General features: G+C 41.2%; 2 protein-coding genes across 2 annotated transcripts in view; one reads left to right on the forward strand and one right to left on the reverse strand.

The window, feature by feature from the left end:
* Nucleotides 1-11,659, forward strand: part of KDM7A (lysine demethylase 7A) — a 91,298-nt gene extending 79,639 nt beyond the window's left edge. Inside the window, exons 12-20 of the mRNA XM_040438877.1 lie at nucleotides 1,177-1,383; nucleotides 1,591-1,706; nucleotides 3,363-3,523; nucleotides 3,620-3,717; nucleotides 6,287-6,423; nucleotides 6,532-6,722; nucleotides 7,544-7,626; nucleotides 7,729-8,017; nucleotides 8,504-11,659. Coding sequence (XP_040294811.1) covers nucleotides 1,177-1,383; nucleotides 1,591-1,706; nucleotides 3,363-3,523; nucleotides 3,620-3,717; nucleotides 6,287-6,423; nucleotides 6,532-6,722; nucleotides 7,544-7,626; nucleotides 7,729-8,017; nucleotides 8,504-8,598 — 1,377 coding nt within the window. The 3' untranslated portion in view covers nucleotides 8,599-11,659. The remainder of the gene's footprint in view (nucleotides 1-1,176; nucleotides 1,384-1,590; nucleotides 1,707-3,362; nucleotides 3,524-3,619; nucleotides 3,718-6,286; nucleotides 6,424-6,531; nucleotides 6,723-7,543; nucleotides 7,627-7,728; nucleotides 8,018-8,503) is intronic.
* A 2,099-nt stretch (nucleotides 11,660-13,758) lies between these two features.
* LOC121006007 (cystine/glutamate transporter-like) overlaps nucleotides 13,759-17,749 on the reverse strand; it is a 46,113-nt gene continuing 42,122 nt past the window's right edge. Inside the window, exons 11-13 of the mRNA XM_040438889.1 lie at nucleotides 17,531-17,708; nucleotides 15,158-15,266; nucleotides 13,759-14,036 (exon numbers count right to left, since the gene is read on the reverse strand). Coding sequence (XP_040294823.1) covers nucleotides 15,202-15,266; nucleotides 17,531-17,708 — 243 coding nt within the window. The 3' untranslated portion in view covers nucleotides 13,759-14,036; nucleotides 15,158-15,201. The remainder of the gene's footprint in view (nucleotides 14,037-15,157; nucleotides 15,267-17,530; nucleotides 17,709-17,749) is intronic.

Genomic DNA, 17,749 nt, shown 5'->3' on the forward strand with positions numbered 1-17,749 from the left:
CCCTGCATAACGGAAACCAGACGGATACGTTTTGCAGCCCATAGACTTCTATTATGACGGAATGAATAACGGAATGCCTCTAAAGGCATTCCGTTATGCATTCATTAATAGAATTGCGTTATGGTCCGTGGTAATGGAATCCATAGCGCAATTCTGCTTTTACCACCAAACAGAAGCGTGAACGAATTTCAAAATATGAAATTCGCTCATCTCTAGTAGTAACACAACAGTGAAAGTACAGGCAGCAGGAGTGGTGAGGAGAGCCAAGACGGCTATTTAGCTTACTGCTTTGAAGTAACCCGTCCAGCCTAGAACTATTAAGACTGGTTTTGTGTTTGCTAATAGGGCAGTGGCCATTTTATTTAACTTTGACGCTTGCCTCTTAAGAAAAAGAGCAATTATAAGTAGCTTTTATTATTTGGAAAAGTTTTTATAATAAAGTTATATTGTGTTATTTCCAGTAATTTTATTCATGTAAAAAATTAAAATCATACATAATCTAGTACATGACTACCTCTTTCTAGCACAGCTAGAACCAGCCCTGTTCCTCACATGTATCCAGAGATCTCCCCATTCATTGCTCCAATCTTCTAGACTTATTTCAAGCTGTCAGTTTAGGGAGTGTGGTATTTCTCAGGGGTGTGTCCTTTCTGCTCTAGCTGGTGGCAGTTGAAGGATGGAAATGAGCATGTGCTTCCATCTCAGTGAGCAGGACAGAGAAATTAGAAAAAGAGCAAACAGCAGGTGGCGCTATACAGACAGATTTCATTGAATAACTCAGTAGCTATAATACATTTTTAATTACAAAAGTATTCAGATCCAGGTGCTGGTTTGGAAGCTGTAGAATATTTTTAATGGGACAACTCTTTTAATTCCCAGAGAACCCCTTTAAATAGTATGTCCAACATCGCACACTTTGTCATATACGCCCTTAACAATTTAAGTTGAGCTTCTAGAATGCAGGGAATGGGCAGTTTTTCTTACATCAGATGACAGCACTTTATAGAATACAAATCACAGGAGGCCCTAAATAAGCAGAGAATGCTGGGAGATTTCAGCTTTGACATCTGCCAAAGAATTACTGTATGCAGTATGTAATGAAGGAGATCACAAGTCATTATCTTTAGATAAAATGAAGTATAAAGGCTGTAAATAAATAAATGTGTTTGTTTGCAGGAGGAGGGGAGCAAGCCAGTCAAATCTCAGGTAATTCATGGGCTGTGTCCACTCTCCCGATCCCCACACGATAAGTCATCTCATCATTCCAAGCGGAAAGCAAGGCGGCTGCGGGACCATACGAACAAAGCCCCCTCAAATCTTGATATCCTGGAGCATCATACTCGGGAGGTGTTGAAAAGGTTGGAGATGTCTCCCTGGCAGGAGGTAAGCATCCATTGATTATGGGCCATAGGTGGTATCTGGTACTGCATCTATGCTCCATTAGAGTGAATGGGGCTGAACTGTAATACTGCACATAACCTGTTGACAAGTGTGGAGCTGTGTTTTGGGGGGAAAGGGGGTTAAGAAGCCAGAATTTTCTAACCCTGGACAACTCTTTTCATTTTTGTAATTTTTTTTATTTTTTTTTAGGATATGGGAACTTATAAATTGAATATGAAATCGCTACAGCCATCATCCCTGATGCTGGACAAAAAGATGAAAGACAATGACTTCCATCTGCTACTTTCCAGTGGAAGAATAGTAGGGTATGTGGAAGGACCTGCTTATTTCATTTAATGTTTGTGTGTCGTTAAAATATATCCACAGTATCCCCCATAACAGTGACCTCTACAGCACCATGCCCCCTTAACAGTGAACTCCACTGCCCCTCACCCCTTAACACTGACCCCCCCCCCAGTGCTCCGCCACCTTACAATGGGACGTCTACAGCAGCCCGTCTCCTTAACTTTGAGCTTCACAGCAGCCCACCCCTTTAACAGTGAGTTTCACAGCACCTCACTCCCTTGACGTTGACCTTCTCAGGGACACGCCCCCTTAACAGTGACCAATACAGCACCCCGCCCCCTTAGCAGTGACCTCCACGTTGCCCCGCCCCCTTAGCAGTGACCTCCATGTTGCCCCGCCCCCTTAGCAGTGACCTCCATGTTGCCCCGCCCCCTTAGCAGTGACCTCCACGCTGCTCCGCCCCCTTAGCAGTGACCTCCACGCTGCTCCGCCCCCTTAGCAGTGACCTCCACGCTGCCCCGCCCCCTTAGCAGTGACCTCCACGCTGCCCCGCCCCCTTAGCAGTGACCTCCACGCTGCCCCGCCCCCTTAGCAGTGACCTCCACGCTGCTCCGCCCCCTTAGCAGTGACCTCCACGCTGCTCCGCCCCCTTAGCAGTGACCTCCACGCTGCCCCGCCCCCTTAGCAGTGACCTCCACGCTGCCCCGCCCCCTTAGCAGTGACCTCCACGCTGCCCCGCCTTCTGCTCATGTTCTTGTGAAATTTAACATTATATTTTAACTTCTGTTCTTCATGAATTAAAAAGTGCTAGATTATAAAACTTTCTGGATTATCAGATGCTAGATTAGAGTTGATTTACAGCAGTGTATCTTTTTAATTACAGTACCGTGTACATTTGGTTAGTATTGCAGCACACCATAAAATACTAATGTATTGCTTACAGTAGTCACTGTATGCTTACAGTACTGATCCTGAGTGACTCCCTATAATTATACTATACTCTAGAGCAGCACTCACTATTCTGCTGGTGGAGTCACTGTGTACATACATTACTTATCCTGTACTGATCCTGAGTTACATCCTGTATTATACACCAGAGCTGTACTCACTATTCTGCTGGTGCAGTCACTGTGTACATACATTGCATAGGTCTAATGCACACGACCGTTGTTGTGGTCCGCATCCGAGCCGCAGTTTTTGCGGCTCGGGTGCGAACCCATTCACTTCAATGGGGCCACAAAAAATGTCCGCATCCGTTGCTCCGTTACGTATATAACATATAGCATTTCCTATTCTTGTCCGTTTTGCGGACAAGAATAGGCATTTCTACAATGGGCCGCATGTTCCGTTCCGCAAATTGCGGAAGGCACACGGGCGGCTTCCGTGTTTTGCGGACCGCAAAAAACTGAACAGTCGTGTGCATGAGGCCTTATCCTGTACTGATCCTGAGTTACATCCTGTATTATACTCCAGAGCAGCACTCACTATTCTGTTGGCGCTAATAGCACTGCTATTTTGCTGTTTTATATAAATTGCGTTGTGTAGTCAAGGGTCACGATGTTAATAACAGATCTCTTCAGGAAAATAGTTTTCTGAATTGAATTCAGGGGGTGTTTTATCCAACATACGAATTTAAAGATGATCGATGATCATCCCATATGTTTTCATCTACACAGAGATGAGAGACAACCGTTCACTGACCGGAGTCTTTACACTGCGGATAGCGAGGATGAAGATGATCGGGCTAGATTGAAAAAGACAAAGGACATCAAATTGGAGAAGCCATGCTCCAGTTCGGAGGCAGATGATAAAGCTGAAAATCAGAAACCACTAAATAGTATGTGCACATCTGCTCTTATTACCCCTACAGACTCTACAGAGTGCCTTATTGCTATAAAATGCTAAATATATATATATATTTATTTTCCCTCAGTGTTTTTTGAAAGCGTCAAGTCAGAGCTCAGGTACAGACCCACAGAATATTCCGATATCTCTGATTCTGAAGGATCCGAAGCCAATTGCACTAACCAGGTACGCAGGATCAGAGCTGCTCATGCTTACTCTACATGTTTCTCTACGCAGTGCTATCTAGATCCGCTATAGTGTTCTCTGCCAATATAGTGTTCTTTGCCCCTTCCCCGCGCCATCGGCAGGCGCGCTTTGCCCCTTCCCCGCGCCATCGGCAGGCGCGCTTTGCCCCTTCCCCGCGCCATCGGCAGGCGCGCTTTGCCCCTTCCCCGCGCCATCGGCAGGCGCGCTTTGCCCCTTCCCCGCGCCATCGGCAGGCGCGCTTTGCCCCTTCCCCGCGCCATCGGCAGGCGTGCTTTGCCCCTTCCCCGCGCCATCGGCAGGCGCGCTTTGCCCCTTCCCCGCGCCATCGGCAGGCGCGCTTTGCCCCTTCCCCGCGCCATCGGCAGGCGCGCTTTGCCCCTTCCCCGCGCCATCGGCAGGCGCGCTTTGCCCCTTCCCCGCGCCATCGGCAGGCGCGCTTTGCCCCTTCCCCGCGCCATCGGCAGGCGCGCTTTGCCCCTTCCCCGCGCCATCGGCAGGCGCGCTTTGCCCCTTCCCCGCGCCATCGGCAGGCGCGCTTTGCCCCTTCCCCGCGCCATCGGCAGGCGCGCTTTGCCCCTTCCCCGCGCCATCGGCCGGCGCGCTTTGCCCCTTCCCCGCGCCATCGGCAGGCGCGCTTTGCCCCTTCCCCGCGCCATCGGCAGGCGCGCTTTGCCCCTTCTTCCCGATAAGTCCCCAGCGCCAGTGAAATAAAATACTTATCTCTCCTGTAGGGGAGCTGCCGGCACTTCAGAGATCTTTACATGCTGCACTGGGACCTGACATCACACAGCGTCAGGTTATAGTGAGCGCTTATGTGCACTATGTCCTGACGATGTGTCAGAATCCAGTGCAGCGCGGTGCCGGCCATTGGGTGACCACGGAGCGGTAATAGCAAGTGCTTCACTTACGCTCCGTGGTCACATGACATAAACTAATCCTCGATGCAAAAATTATCAAAAAATTGTTTCAGTCCTACACTACAATGAGGGAGATTGTGGATGGAAATATATAATGAGGGATGTACCATGGATGACACTGTATGACGATAGATATACAGTGCAACCTACAGTATCTCCCTCATTACATACTGCTCATGCACAGTACAATGACATGTACTGTGCATGGCTATATATAATGCAGAAGGTACTGTGGACAGCACTGTATAGTGAGAGGTATTGTGAATGGCACTATATAATGAGGGAGGTACTGTGTATGGCACTGTATAATGAGGGAGGTACTGTGTATGGCACTGTATAATGAGGGAGGTACTGTGTATGGCACTGTATAATGAGGGAGGTACTGTGCATGGCACTATATAATGAGGGAGGTACTGTGTATGGCTATATATAATGCAGAAGGTACTGTGTATGGCACTGTATAATGAGGGAGGTACTGTGTATGGCACTGTATAATGAGGGAGGTACTGTGTATGGCACTGTATAATGAGGGAGGTACTGTGTATGGCTATATATAATGCAGAAGGTACTGTGGACAGCACTGTATAGTGAGAGGTATTGTGAATGGCACTATATAATGAGGGAGGTACTGTGAATGGCACTGTATAATGAGGGAGGTACTGTGTATGGCACTGTATAATGAGGGAGGTACTGTGTATGGCACTGTATAATGAGGGAGGTACTGTGAATGGCACTGTATAATGAGGGAGGTACTGTGAATGGCACTGTATAATGAGGGAGGTACTGTGAATGGCACTGTGTAATGAGGGAGGTACTGTGTATGGCACTGTATAATGAGGGAGGTACTGTGTATGGCACTGTATAATGAGGGAGGTACTGTGTATGGCACTGTATAATGAGGGAGGTACTGTGTATGGCACTGTATAATGAGGGAGGTACTGTGTATGGCACTGTATAATGAGGGAGGTACTGTGTATGGCACTGTATAATGAGGGTACTGTGGATGGCACTATATTTAGAGGTACTGTGGATGGCAATATATAATGTGAGAACATTATAGGTCACCTCTTATAGAAGGGGGTATGTGATATGAAAATTTGGACAGAAAAAGGCTGCAGAGACATTGGGCTCCATCTGTTCTATAATTTATATCTTAGTTTCTGTCTGCCGTCTTGAATTCCTGCAGAGAAAATTAGCCTATTTAGCAATTTTAGAAGGAATTCTGGGTACATAACCTCTTCACTTACACGTAGATATGTTATAATGGGAATAGGAAAAACCACCACTGTGAATTTCAAGGGTGATGCATAATTCAGTGCCATGTGTGCTTTCACTATTGGCTTACATGAAGAAAAAAAGATCCTCAGCCGATCAATGTGTTTTTTTTTTTAAATAACTAAAGGTCATTAGGTTTCATGATCTCAGTTTCCATTCTCTGCCAGTGTCCCATGTTAATGCCATTATCGGAAATGTTCTTGGCTGTTCTGGGAATACCTAGGCTCCAGAAGTGTAATCTACTTAGAGTTATTTCTGTGGTTCTCACAGTGCCATCTAGTGGCTCATATTGTTGCTTTCATCTGAAGTGGGTTCTCTGGTATTTCATGTTCTGCATGGTCTCAATATTTCTGCAGAAAAGCGCCTCAGAAGATTCGGACAGCTCAGGTGATGAGCAGCCGCAGGAAGACACAACTGATCTCAAGGAAGAGGACACGGAGGCAACCTTTTATGATGATCACTGCTGGTCTCCTGGTGAAACTCCACAAAAAAGGTAAGAATCAACACTCATCATTTTAAGGGGGCACTTCTGTAGTGGTGATCTTTCTCCCTGCTCAAGACATTGCATTGGAATCAAGGTTATGTTTTTCATGTCTTACAGTGAGTTTCCTAGGTCAACCAGCATGGTGGAGGATGCAGTTGAGGGCATGCTTACAATGGCATCTTTGCACTACCCCTCTCAGACCCCAGCAGCAGAAAGAAGCACAGGCTGCAAAATGGGTCTTGTTTATCCTCAGTTGCACATCAAATTCTCTCAGAAGGACTCTCAAGAGCCAAAATTGGTGAACAATGGTAAGAAATGTTGTGTGCACGTTTTATCATCTATGTAACCAAATCATGTGATCCTCATGGTTAATGGAATTCATGGTCTACGCGAAATAGTAATATTAATAGGCTTTTATTACGGACGTCCACAGAAATGGCAAAGATCAGGATTGGTCCCCCCCCACCTTCACCAAATATACTGGGCCTTAAAAAATGTAATGCATCGTACTGATCTTTTGTGTGTTCTCATTTTATAATATATCTGTAGTTGGCATGTTTGTTTCCCAAACTGGATAAATGATATAAATCTGTCTGCATAAAGCCACCACAAGGGGGAGTAAAATGCATATGAATGTATACAGCTTGTGTGGAACTCAATGGGAGCTCCATAAGTCTGTAGGCAGTGAGCTCTCCTTAGTGGAAGGGTTATGGCAAGCAGAGCCTCATACCAGTTGTGTGCCCTGTTTCTATGATACACACCACTGGCTTTCATATTAAGAAGGGTCTGGATATTTCCCTTTCCTTAGAGATTCATCCCTATGTATATCTAGTCATCAGGGTTATAAGGATATGGCGTCCCCACATAATGTGAACACAGCTTAGGGTATAGGGCTCCAAAGCACCTAAAATCCTCAACAAATAGTCTTAAATATAAACCATTTTATGTATAGAGCCCCTTTGCAGATCTATGTGTCTCAGTAGTAACAAGTCTATGCACAAACACTGTGTAGTCTGGTCCAGGAGTCATACTCTTTTCTACCTGTCCCCTACTTCATGTATGTATTCCATGTATTTCTCTGTCGCTCTTCAGTCAAGGTTGTACATGTAATTTATTTTATTTTTTTCAGGTCACCATGGCAGTGAGGACACAGGGCTGACCACTTCAGATTGGATTAGTCAGATGAATTCATCTTGCGGGTTGGATCCTCAGGTAAGCAACAAGAAGATCCGGAGGCGCAAGTTTCTACTTATTTCCAAAGCCGATGTTACTGTTTTGCGGCAACTTTTAAGACTGTTCCTTGTCTTACCACAGGACTTCTGCAAAGCTGCAAAATCTCAGAGGCATGAACATTCTTCAGATTCCAGCAGACACCCTCTCAAGATAAAACGCTATTCAGAAAGTAAAGGCTGGGACTCTCCAAGATACCACCACGATGATAAATCTGACCAGGAGGGCAGCCTAAGTTCTGGGGGCTGTGACTTTAGCGAAGGAAGCTTGAGTCCAGATAGGATATATGGAGACACTTCACCAACCGTGCCCCTGCACCCAACAAAGAGACCTGCCTCAAACCCACCCCCTATTAGTAACCAGGCAACTAAAGGTACAAAGATCTCACAGGTGTCCTTAAAACTAGTCACGCTATTGGTCTCCAGAGCTTGTCCTAACTGGCAGCCCAGTTTTACAGTGCAGCTCCAAGACAATTTATACGCTTCACACCTAAAGGTTCACCACAATAGTCTGGACTCCAGACTAATATATTTTACCTGCCCTGAGAGGATTGTGTAGGCTGGATACAATTGTAGAAATGTCTCCTCTGTGAGAGGTTTAAAGTCTGTACCAGCCTCACCACCACGATGGGTAGCATTCTTGCACCCTAGAGTAGTCCTTGATGTCAGACTTTTTAATTATCTTTTCTAATTATATAATACATATTATATCTAATACCAATTTAATATTATCTAATACTGATTGTTATGATGGTCCCACATATTTCTACCCCAATGCTAGATTAATGGTTTCTGGATGATGAAATGAGTTGTGTAGTTCTTACTAACATTTCTATATTTTTAATTTTTTTGTATTTTAGGTAAAAGGCCAAAGAAGGGCATGGCAACTGCCAAGCAACGCCTGGGTAAAATACTGAAGCTCAATCGACATGGTCACACACGCTTCTTTGTTTGATGCTCACGTTCTTGCTGTTTTTCATTCATACAACAGTATTGAGGAGAGCGGAGGCCTGGAGCCTTTTGCCTTTCTTCTACCAAGGGTAGAAGTACCACACCATACACTGCCTGATGAACAAAGATAGTTTATGTTGGTTTTTATTTTAATTTTCATGTATTTTGCTTTCACTGTGCCACACCCACTCAGCAATAACCGGAGGAGATCCAGGATTCTTGTGTGGTAGTTGGACCTTTCTACCTTTGGAATTGGAATCGAATTTTGTTTGCTCTTCTAATTGTTCTCTGAATTTTTACATTGTGCAGCTGGGGGTGGATGGCAGCGGAGGGCACGCAAGGTGCTTTGTGTTCTTCAATAATTTATTGAAACTGTTTTGTTTTTTTTTGTTTTGTTTTTTTAAGATTATTTTTTTTGCTTCCAGAAAATCTTTTTTTTCTCATTTTTAATTATTTATTTCAGAGAATTTCTGAGGGTCGTAATAATTTTTTTAGATTTTAAATAATGTGAATTTTTTTCTGTTTGTAATTTTTTTTATGTCTAATATATATATTTTTTATTTCTATGTAATGAATGGGAGGGCAGCAAATTTGAGGAGATTTGTTTTCTTTTACTTGATATTCAGGATGTAGTCTTAAACAGGGATTTGATGCATTTTTATTCTTTGTAAATAACATCAAATGCTATTTTATTTGCTGTTTTTAAGCATTTTCTTTTTTTTTTGCTGTTTATTATTTTTTCCAATTGTTTGTAATTTGTAAGCTATTGGCAGTGTCATGGCCAAGCAAAAAGTCAACACTGTATTTTATTAATAGGTGGGAGATGATCTTTTTCTGGAGATTACGCTATGATCTTCCTGGGAGATATAAGGGCTAAGCTAATTTTGCTCTTTTTATTTTTTATTTTTTTGTTTGTATTCTTTTTTACAAGTCCTTTTTAGCATATTTTGTCCTACATTTTCTTTGTATTCATAGGGTGTACAGTTTTATGCTAGAAAGAGTTGGTTTCTGTTATAGAATCTTATCTTTAATTCATTTGTGGGCTTTATACTTTTTATTTATTTTTCGGTGTACCCTTGCAAAAATTCTCCTTTAATATTGCAGTCTTACTGTAAGGAAATGCTTTAAGCTAACTGGTAAAGTCAATCTGCTTTATTTGGAGTCTTGCGTCTGGGGTTTCTGGATTATTATTATTTTTTATTATTTTTTTTTAAATATAAAAGCTTTATTGATCTAGACATTGCATCAAACACGCAGCCTTTCAATAAAACTACATGGATCTCAGGGTAAATGAATTTGGAAGATGGCAGAAAGGTGGCAGGTACCTGTTGTCAGGTTATATCAGGCCCATCACTTATCTTCCATACCCCACCCCTCCTTGGCATTAAATGTTCCACCATTGGCTCATGGGGAAAAAGAACTTTTATTACATTGAGCCTATTTCATTTCTTGTATAGGTTACATTTTTCTGTGTTTTTTCTTTTTTTGTTTCTGTATATGTATGCATCAACTTCGTACCTTTTTCTGTGCCAGTCTCCGCAATTGAAAACAAATGCCGGTTTTGATTCACTTGTATATAAAGCCGATTCTAGATTTTGTATTTCTTGTAATATAAAATTAAATATTTAACATTTTCCTCTTTTTTATTTTTATTTTATGTCTGTATTATGTATTCTTTTCACTGTGTCTTGACAATGGATAGTAATTCAGTGATTCCAGGGAAAAAAAATAATAAATGCCACCATTCACTTCATTAATGATACCAGCAAGTTAAAAAGCCATTGAGAGCTTTCATGGCTCAAGTTTACGGTTTTCTCACTGAAGCCGCAATTCAGGCATTTTTACCTATTCCCCCCCAACATAGATATTGATTTAATTTGTAATTTTCTTTTTTATTTTTTTTTTGCTTCCTTTTAAGATAAAAACGTGGTCAGAAAGGCCATGCCAAATACGGACATTCTCCATATCACAAGGTGAACCATCCAAAAATATAATCTTCCTCTCTCAAACTTGCTAAAAATCTAAATTGCATAAAAGTATTACCCTACACTTTTTATGTAATTGGCAATTTCTTCTCTTTATGTGAACATTTTTATCTGTGTGAGCTTTCTTGGGGGAAGAAAAAGCCAAACACCAAAGAAATCTATTCTCCGAGAAATGCCATAGTGTCAGAGGCTGTGGTCAAACAAGACTGGCTTGCTTTACACAATTTTCTGCACATAAACCCATGATATGTGTCTCATTTTTATTTCCTCCATGTAAATTTTTTTTAATAACCACAAAACTACTGCAGGTAGAATATTTTCAGTGTTATTCAAAGCCACTAAAAAAAGTATAAAAAATTATTTTTTTCTTGTGCAGCTACTTAGTAACATTTTAAGAAAAAAATATTCTTAGATGAGTTCACTGGCCTTTAGTTTTCATTTTCTTTTTTTTTTATATATTTTTTAATTATTATTTTTTAAGTATTTGGAAGGTGGAAAACTGCTGAACCGCCAAGATTTTACTCGTGCTCTTGTTTGCAGGAGTTATTTGCACTGAATGCATCTGATCATACAGTAAATAAGAATGGAGGACGTTACAGAACTTGTTTTTTTATGATGATGGGATTCTGAATTTTATACAGAATATACCAAATGTGATTCTGCCTACAAATGTTTATAGCGGTGACCGAGATGAACATTTTTATCTGAGAACGTGATTTATACTCTAGAATCTCTCCTTTGCCCTTCATATGACTTTCTATTGAGCTTCAAGGCTACGACAAAGCACCTCAGTTACTTACCTATGCAGCTTCAAAGTGTCTACAAATGCCTACGTATACATTGCTATTTATGAGCCACAAATCAGCATTCTGTGTCCTGACTTTCTGTACTTGTACACAGGAGAGGATTTTTCAGTTTTTTTTTTTATATTGTGAAAATTAAAATGTTAAGAATAAAGGGACTCGCTAACCATTAACCATGAAATTTACATCTGTCCCCCTTTGATAAGTCGATGGGGTGAATTTCATGACCAGCTAACTGTGTTTTGCTATTTACAATGCTTTGTGAATTGTAGGTGAACAGGATATACAAAAAATCTCACCGCAGTCCCACAACCTTTTCTTTAATTTTTCCATTTTTTCTTTTTTTTTTTGTTAAATATTTCATATCAGTATCTCCCTTAATTTTTAAATGGTCTGTAAAAAGAATATGCATCTATCTGTAAATTAAATTTGGTGCATTTTTTAAATTCATTTTATTAGTGTTCTTCGAAGAGCATGGCACAAAAATCCAAGTTTCAGCATTAAGTAAAGATGAACCACTGTTAATAACGAAAAAAACATGTTATTAATGTAATATATTTTTGTTCTCCCCCCCCCCCCCCCCTCTTTTGGAACACACCACAGTATTCCACCACAGTGTATGTTTAACCTATGATCTTTGTGCTGTAGACATAGAGAAGGGTCTTTATGAATCTAGCTTTAAAGATAAATATTTAAAGTTGTGTGTTTTATACCTATCCTGTTCACCTGCAGGCAGGAATTAGTGTATATAATATAGAATTTATAGAGATCTCCTTTTGTATGTTTTTTTTACAGTGGCTCAAGAAGCACACAAAGTCATGAGTGTGTGTATATATATGTATGTGTGTATATATATATATATATATATATATATATATATATATATATATATATATACATACACACATACACACATACAATTAGTGTTTTCCTCACGTTATATCCATGTATGCATTCTCTGTATTCTATGAATTACTGTATTTTTTTAATTTATATGTAGCTAATAGTCGTGTTCTTTTTCCCTCCTTTCACCAGATTTGTGTGCTCTTTTATCTTTGAATGTGTAAATATCAGATTTGTAAATAAGGGCTTGTTTGAGGAAAAAAAAAAATTCCGAATGATCTCCGCTGTGTGTCGTTATTTCCTATATAAAGCTTGCCTTAGATATTCAGATAGTCTGATTCCTGCTATAGGTTGCTTTTAGAGATGAGCAAAGAGAGCTTCGGCTATTACATCCAAAGTCGCTTCTTTCATAAATTCGGATTAATACTGTACGGAGATCCGTCTCTGTACAGTATTAAAATGTATGGGGGCTCTGCAAAGTGACTTTGTTGAATAACTTCGGTAATTGATTTTTAAAGTAGAAAACCACTTTTAAAAGCAGAGTTTGGTTTCAAGTTTTAAAGTGGTTTTCCATTTGAAAAATCAATTACCAAAGTTATTCAATGAAGTCTCGCGAATAACTGACTTCGGCTCATCAGAGCCCAAACATTTTAATACTGTACGGAGACTGATCTCTATACAGTATGAATCCGAAGTTGTGACCGAAGCGTCTATAAACCAAGTATCTTTATGCCTTTGTGCATACAAAGAAAATGCAAACATGAAAAAGCTCTTCCACCCTTAATCTCATTTCCTTTGCTCCTATTTACAATTAAAAATGAGAAATACTTAAATCTTTCTGTCATGGGTCTGGCCCTGCATTTATTAGTGCAAAAAGAATATTAAAGAGGTTATGCCATGATTAGTGTAAAAAAAAAAAAAAATATCGGACATCATATAATACATGACAATGCCTTTATAACAAAACTAGAGTTACCCTTGTACTGCAGTTGGATCTAGAGAACTCCTGCTCCAGTTGCTCTGCCAAATTATCTTCAGTCTGGCAGCTCAGAGGGTGTGTCCTTTGTACTGCAGCTTTTTACCTGGAACTGCCAGAGCTTCTAAGGGCTGTTTCACACAAGCGAGTCCATTGCGGGAATCACGCTCCGTGTGTTAGTGTGATCCTGTGCTCTGGACTTGCAGGAGCGCACGGCATTATCATGATTTATAATGCTATGTGTCTCTGCTTGACCTTATTTCCACAGAATCATAGTGACATAAAGCTGAGTATGATTCTGTAGAAATAAGGTCAAGCAGAGACACATAGCATTATAAATCATGATAACGCCTGCAAGTCCAGAGCAGGGATCACACTCACACACAGAGCGTGATTCCCGCAATGGACTCGCTCGTGTGAAACAGCCCTAACAGACTATAGGGCTGGTGGCAATTAAAGATTTAAACTGCAAGTTTGACCAGCTCAGTGAGATGGACACAAAACAAGGAAAAGAACAAACAGCAGGTGGTGCTATACAGATAGATTTTATTGAATAGCTCACTGGCCATACAACATTTTTTATTACATGCAATTACAAAAGTATTCTGATTCAGGTGCTGGTTTAAGAAATGTTTCGTGATGCAACCCCTTTAAGGATGCCCCAATTGCTAGGCTATGCTCCCGCCATTAGCCAGCAGCAAAGATCAGTAGTCCCGTAGAGAATGAATGGAGTAACATTGCACCTGTTCAAACACTGCTCCATTCAGGGGACTCAGAAACCGCGGTCTTGTGATCGATCAGGCTCCCAGTGCTTGGACCCCACCAATCAGATCACCTGGAGATATGGGGAGAAGTTTATATCAGGTAGAAGCCCATTAACCCCCTCTATTCCTCTAGGATTTCTACAAGACTGCTTGTGTCAGGTTCATGCAGAATAGACTGTAGACTGAGAAACTATAATTTTTTTGCTTAAAGAAGCACTCCAGGTTTGTTTTTGTAAAATATATATATATATATATATATAACACCAACTCACCACCAGTATTCTAGCAGTGTAATTTGTCTCCCTCTAACTCAGTTGTCTATATATTTTGAACCTATACGTAATAGGAACCTGTTTGAGACCTCAAGTCTGACTATCCGCCCAGAGCCTGCTCTGATGTGTAGACAGGAACTGTGGCTGACTTTCTGTGAACTACAGGATGACATCACCAATCCAATTCCTCCTGGCAGCTGTCAGGCCCCACCCCTCCTTCCATATCACTGTATTCTTTTGAAGACATAATGTCTCTCCTGTCTAAAGGACCAGGAGTTCTGATATACAGTAGGTGTGTGTGTGTGTATATATATACAGAGATTAGCTGCAGTTATATACACCTCCTGACTCACACTACCTGTCTATGCCATCTCTGTGTGCTGACTCTCCAGTGTAGTTCTATGGGATGTAGCTTCACACTGGTCTCCCTGCCTCATGAATGTAAGAGCTGAGAGAGGAGACTGGCTCGAGCTGAATCACATAGGAATACATAGAGACGCTGCAGTGTGAGGAGACAGCAGCCATGGTCCTTACACAAAGCAGTGCTGTGTGGTGAGACTCCATCCCTCCGGTCTCTGCAAAACTAGGCATGATGGGGAGTGTAGGATTCAAATTTGAGGGGAGAAGGATCAAGATGGCTAACACCCCACAAATTACACATTAAATAAAATAGATATACACATTTTATACATCTTATTTAATAATAGTCTATCCTGCAATATATAGGCAAAGAAAAAAAACAAAGCACCTCTTTAATCATTCACTTCTAGATTAGGGTTGATTTAAGCAATGTTAATCCTATTATGGCCCTTTTTTCAGTAGACCCTTGGGCCCCCCTAAAGTTAATGTTTTACAAATTAAGCTGGTGTAAACTCCATAATTTTCTTTACTATGTGCAACCTTGTATGTTGAGAACAAACCTGTATATCATAACCTTGTAGCACTTTCAACCAGGTCTTTTTATCTAGTAGGTCTTTATTTCTTGAGGGATAACTTCCATCAATACTTGCATCTTCAATGTCAGGAAATCTGAAGTGGTTCAGATTAAAAGATTACCAGTAGCACACCAATCTATATAAATTATAACCTCCTGAGTTTTAGGGCAGGCTTTTAATGTTCTAATAAAAAATAGTCCTAATAAAAATAAAAAATAAACTAGGATTTCAGTAGTTAGAGGCTTGAACAATAAGATCAGCCTCTGTTATACTCCAGAGCTGAATTCACAATATTGCTGTAATGTGAAATGTTGACAGATTTGTTGTCAGACATGCCCCATGCACATGACCGTATGTGTTTTGCAGTCAAAACAGAGGACATCCGTATGCCATCAGTTGTTTTTTTTTTCTTGCGGATCCATTGTAACAATGCCTAAAACGGACAAGAATAGGACATGTTCTATTTTTTGGGCGGGTCTACAGAACGGACATACTGATGCGGACAGCACACGCTGTCCACATTTTTTGCGGACCCATTGAAATGAATGGGTCCGCATCCTATCCACACAAAAAAAACGGAACGGACACCGGAACAAACAATGTTCGTGTGCATGTAGCCTAACAGTTTAGCTGAGCTTTGATTATGGGAAAGGGAGAGTCCCACATACGATACCCATCCCAAAAAGCCTTTTCCGGATGGATTTTAGGGGGGAGGGGCATAATGTTTCAGGTGCTCTAGGGCCTCATCACATCAACCATAAGACTCTGATGCTTAAAGTTCCTGTGTTTGCAGCACCCGCTTGTGTTATGTACCAGGTTAAAGGGGTTGGCCAAGTTAATCTTAAATTTGTAAAATGTCGAAAAACAATCCATGTTTGCTCAATCCAAACATACATTACTTGGTACTCTCCCTGAGCTGCCTTGACAGTTCATGGCATTTTTTAGAAATTTAAGTCTAAGGCCCCTTTCACACGGGCGAGATTTCCGCATTGCACCCGCAGTGAATCCGGAACCAATCATTTCTATGGGGCTGTGCACATGAGCTGTGATTTTCAAGCATCACTTGTGCGTTGCGTGAAAATCGCAGCATGTTCTATATTGTGCGATATGTTTTTCTATATGTTCTATATGTTTTTCACGCAACGCAGGCCCATAGACGTGAATGGGGCTGCGTGAAAATCGCAAGCATCCGCAAGCAAGTGCGGATGCGGTCCGATTTTCACACACTGTTGCTAGGAGACTATCTGGATGGGGACCTGATCATTATTATTTTCCCTTATAACATGGTTATAAGGGAAAATAATAGCATTCTTAATACAGAATGCATAGTACAATAGGGCTGGAGGGGTTAAAATAAATAATTTAACTCTCCTTAATCCACTTGTTCGCGCAGCCTGGCTTCTCTTCTGTCTTCATCTTTGCTGTGCACAGGAAAAGGACCTGTGGTGACGTCACTACGCTCATCACATGGTCTGTCACATGGTAAAAGGTCATGTGATGAGTGCAGTGATGTCATCAAAGGTCCTATTCCTCAAAGAAGAAGACAGAAGAGAAGCCGGGCTGTGCGAACAAGTGGATGAGGTGAGTTAAATTATTTTTTAATTTTTTTTTAACCCCTCCAGCCCTATTGTACTATGCATTCTGCATTAAGAATGCTATTAATAAGGGAAAATAATATAATCTACACAACACCTATCCCAAACCCGAACTTCGGTGAAGAAGTTCGGCTTTGGGTACCAAACATGCCGATTTTTCTCACGCGCATGCAAAACGCATTACAATATTTTGCACTCGCGCTGAAAAATCATGCGTGTGCGTTGCGGGAACATGCATCTTTTTCCGCAACGCCCGTGTGAAACCAGCCTAAATTGGCCAACCTCTAAGTTTCTGGCCCAGTAATTAAAAGTATCCATAGATCCCACATTCTCCTCACTGAGGCCAAAGAGTGTTGGTCTGGCCTCCATCAAGCCGTTCAGACCTTTTTTTTTTTTATAGAATAATCTGCCAGTAAAAAAAAAAAAAAAAAAACTGATTATCATTTATTTATTTTTTTTAAACATGGAAGCCTGTGGGTGACAGAAAAATCATACGTATGTATAATGCAAATCCGAAGTGTAAGAATGTTCTTAGGCAGTATGCACTGGTACTATTCAGGCACAATGTACCTCTGCTATTTGTAAGTTATGATTTCCTTATTTTGTACTTTTTATAGTGGTGTTATAAGAACACTAGTGAATGTTATTTCGAGGGGCCTTTCACGGACCATAATACTCAGTCTCAAGAAGAGTGAAGGGGCCACCATAAATCTTGATCCAGTGTTGCTTATAAGACAAAAACAAGAAAGCAAATACTACTTACTGAAGATTTCCCTCAAGCGCTGGGGCTGTTGCTGTTTGTGGATAGTTAGGTAATACACTGGCAAACCACTCAATGTGATGAGGCAACCGATGCCGGTGTTCACTGGGTCAGAGTATAGCGACATTCCCACAATGAAGAGGCACATAGTGCTGAATACAATGGGTATGATCAGCGGAACCTTAAAAAGGGGCACGTGTTAACCACAACCTAGTTCTTAAA

This window comes from Bufo bufo, chromosome 1 (assembly GCF_905171765.1).
Source record: "Bufo bufo chromosome 1, aBufBuf1.1, whole genome shotgun sequence".
Lineage (NCBI taxonomy): Eukaryota > Metazoa > Chordata > Amphibia > Anura > Bufonidae > Bufo > Bufo bufo.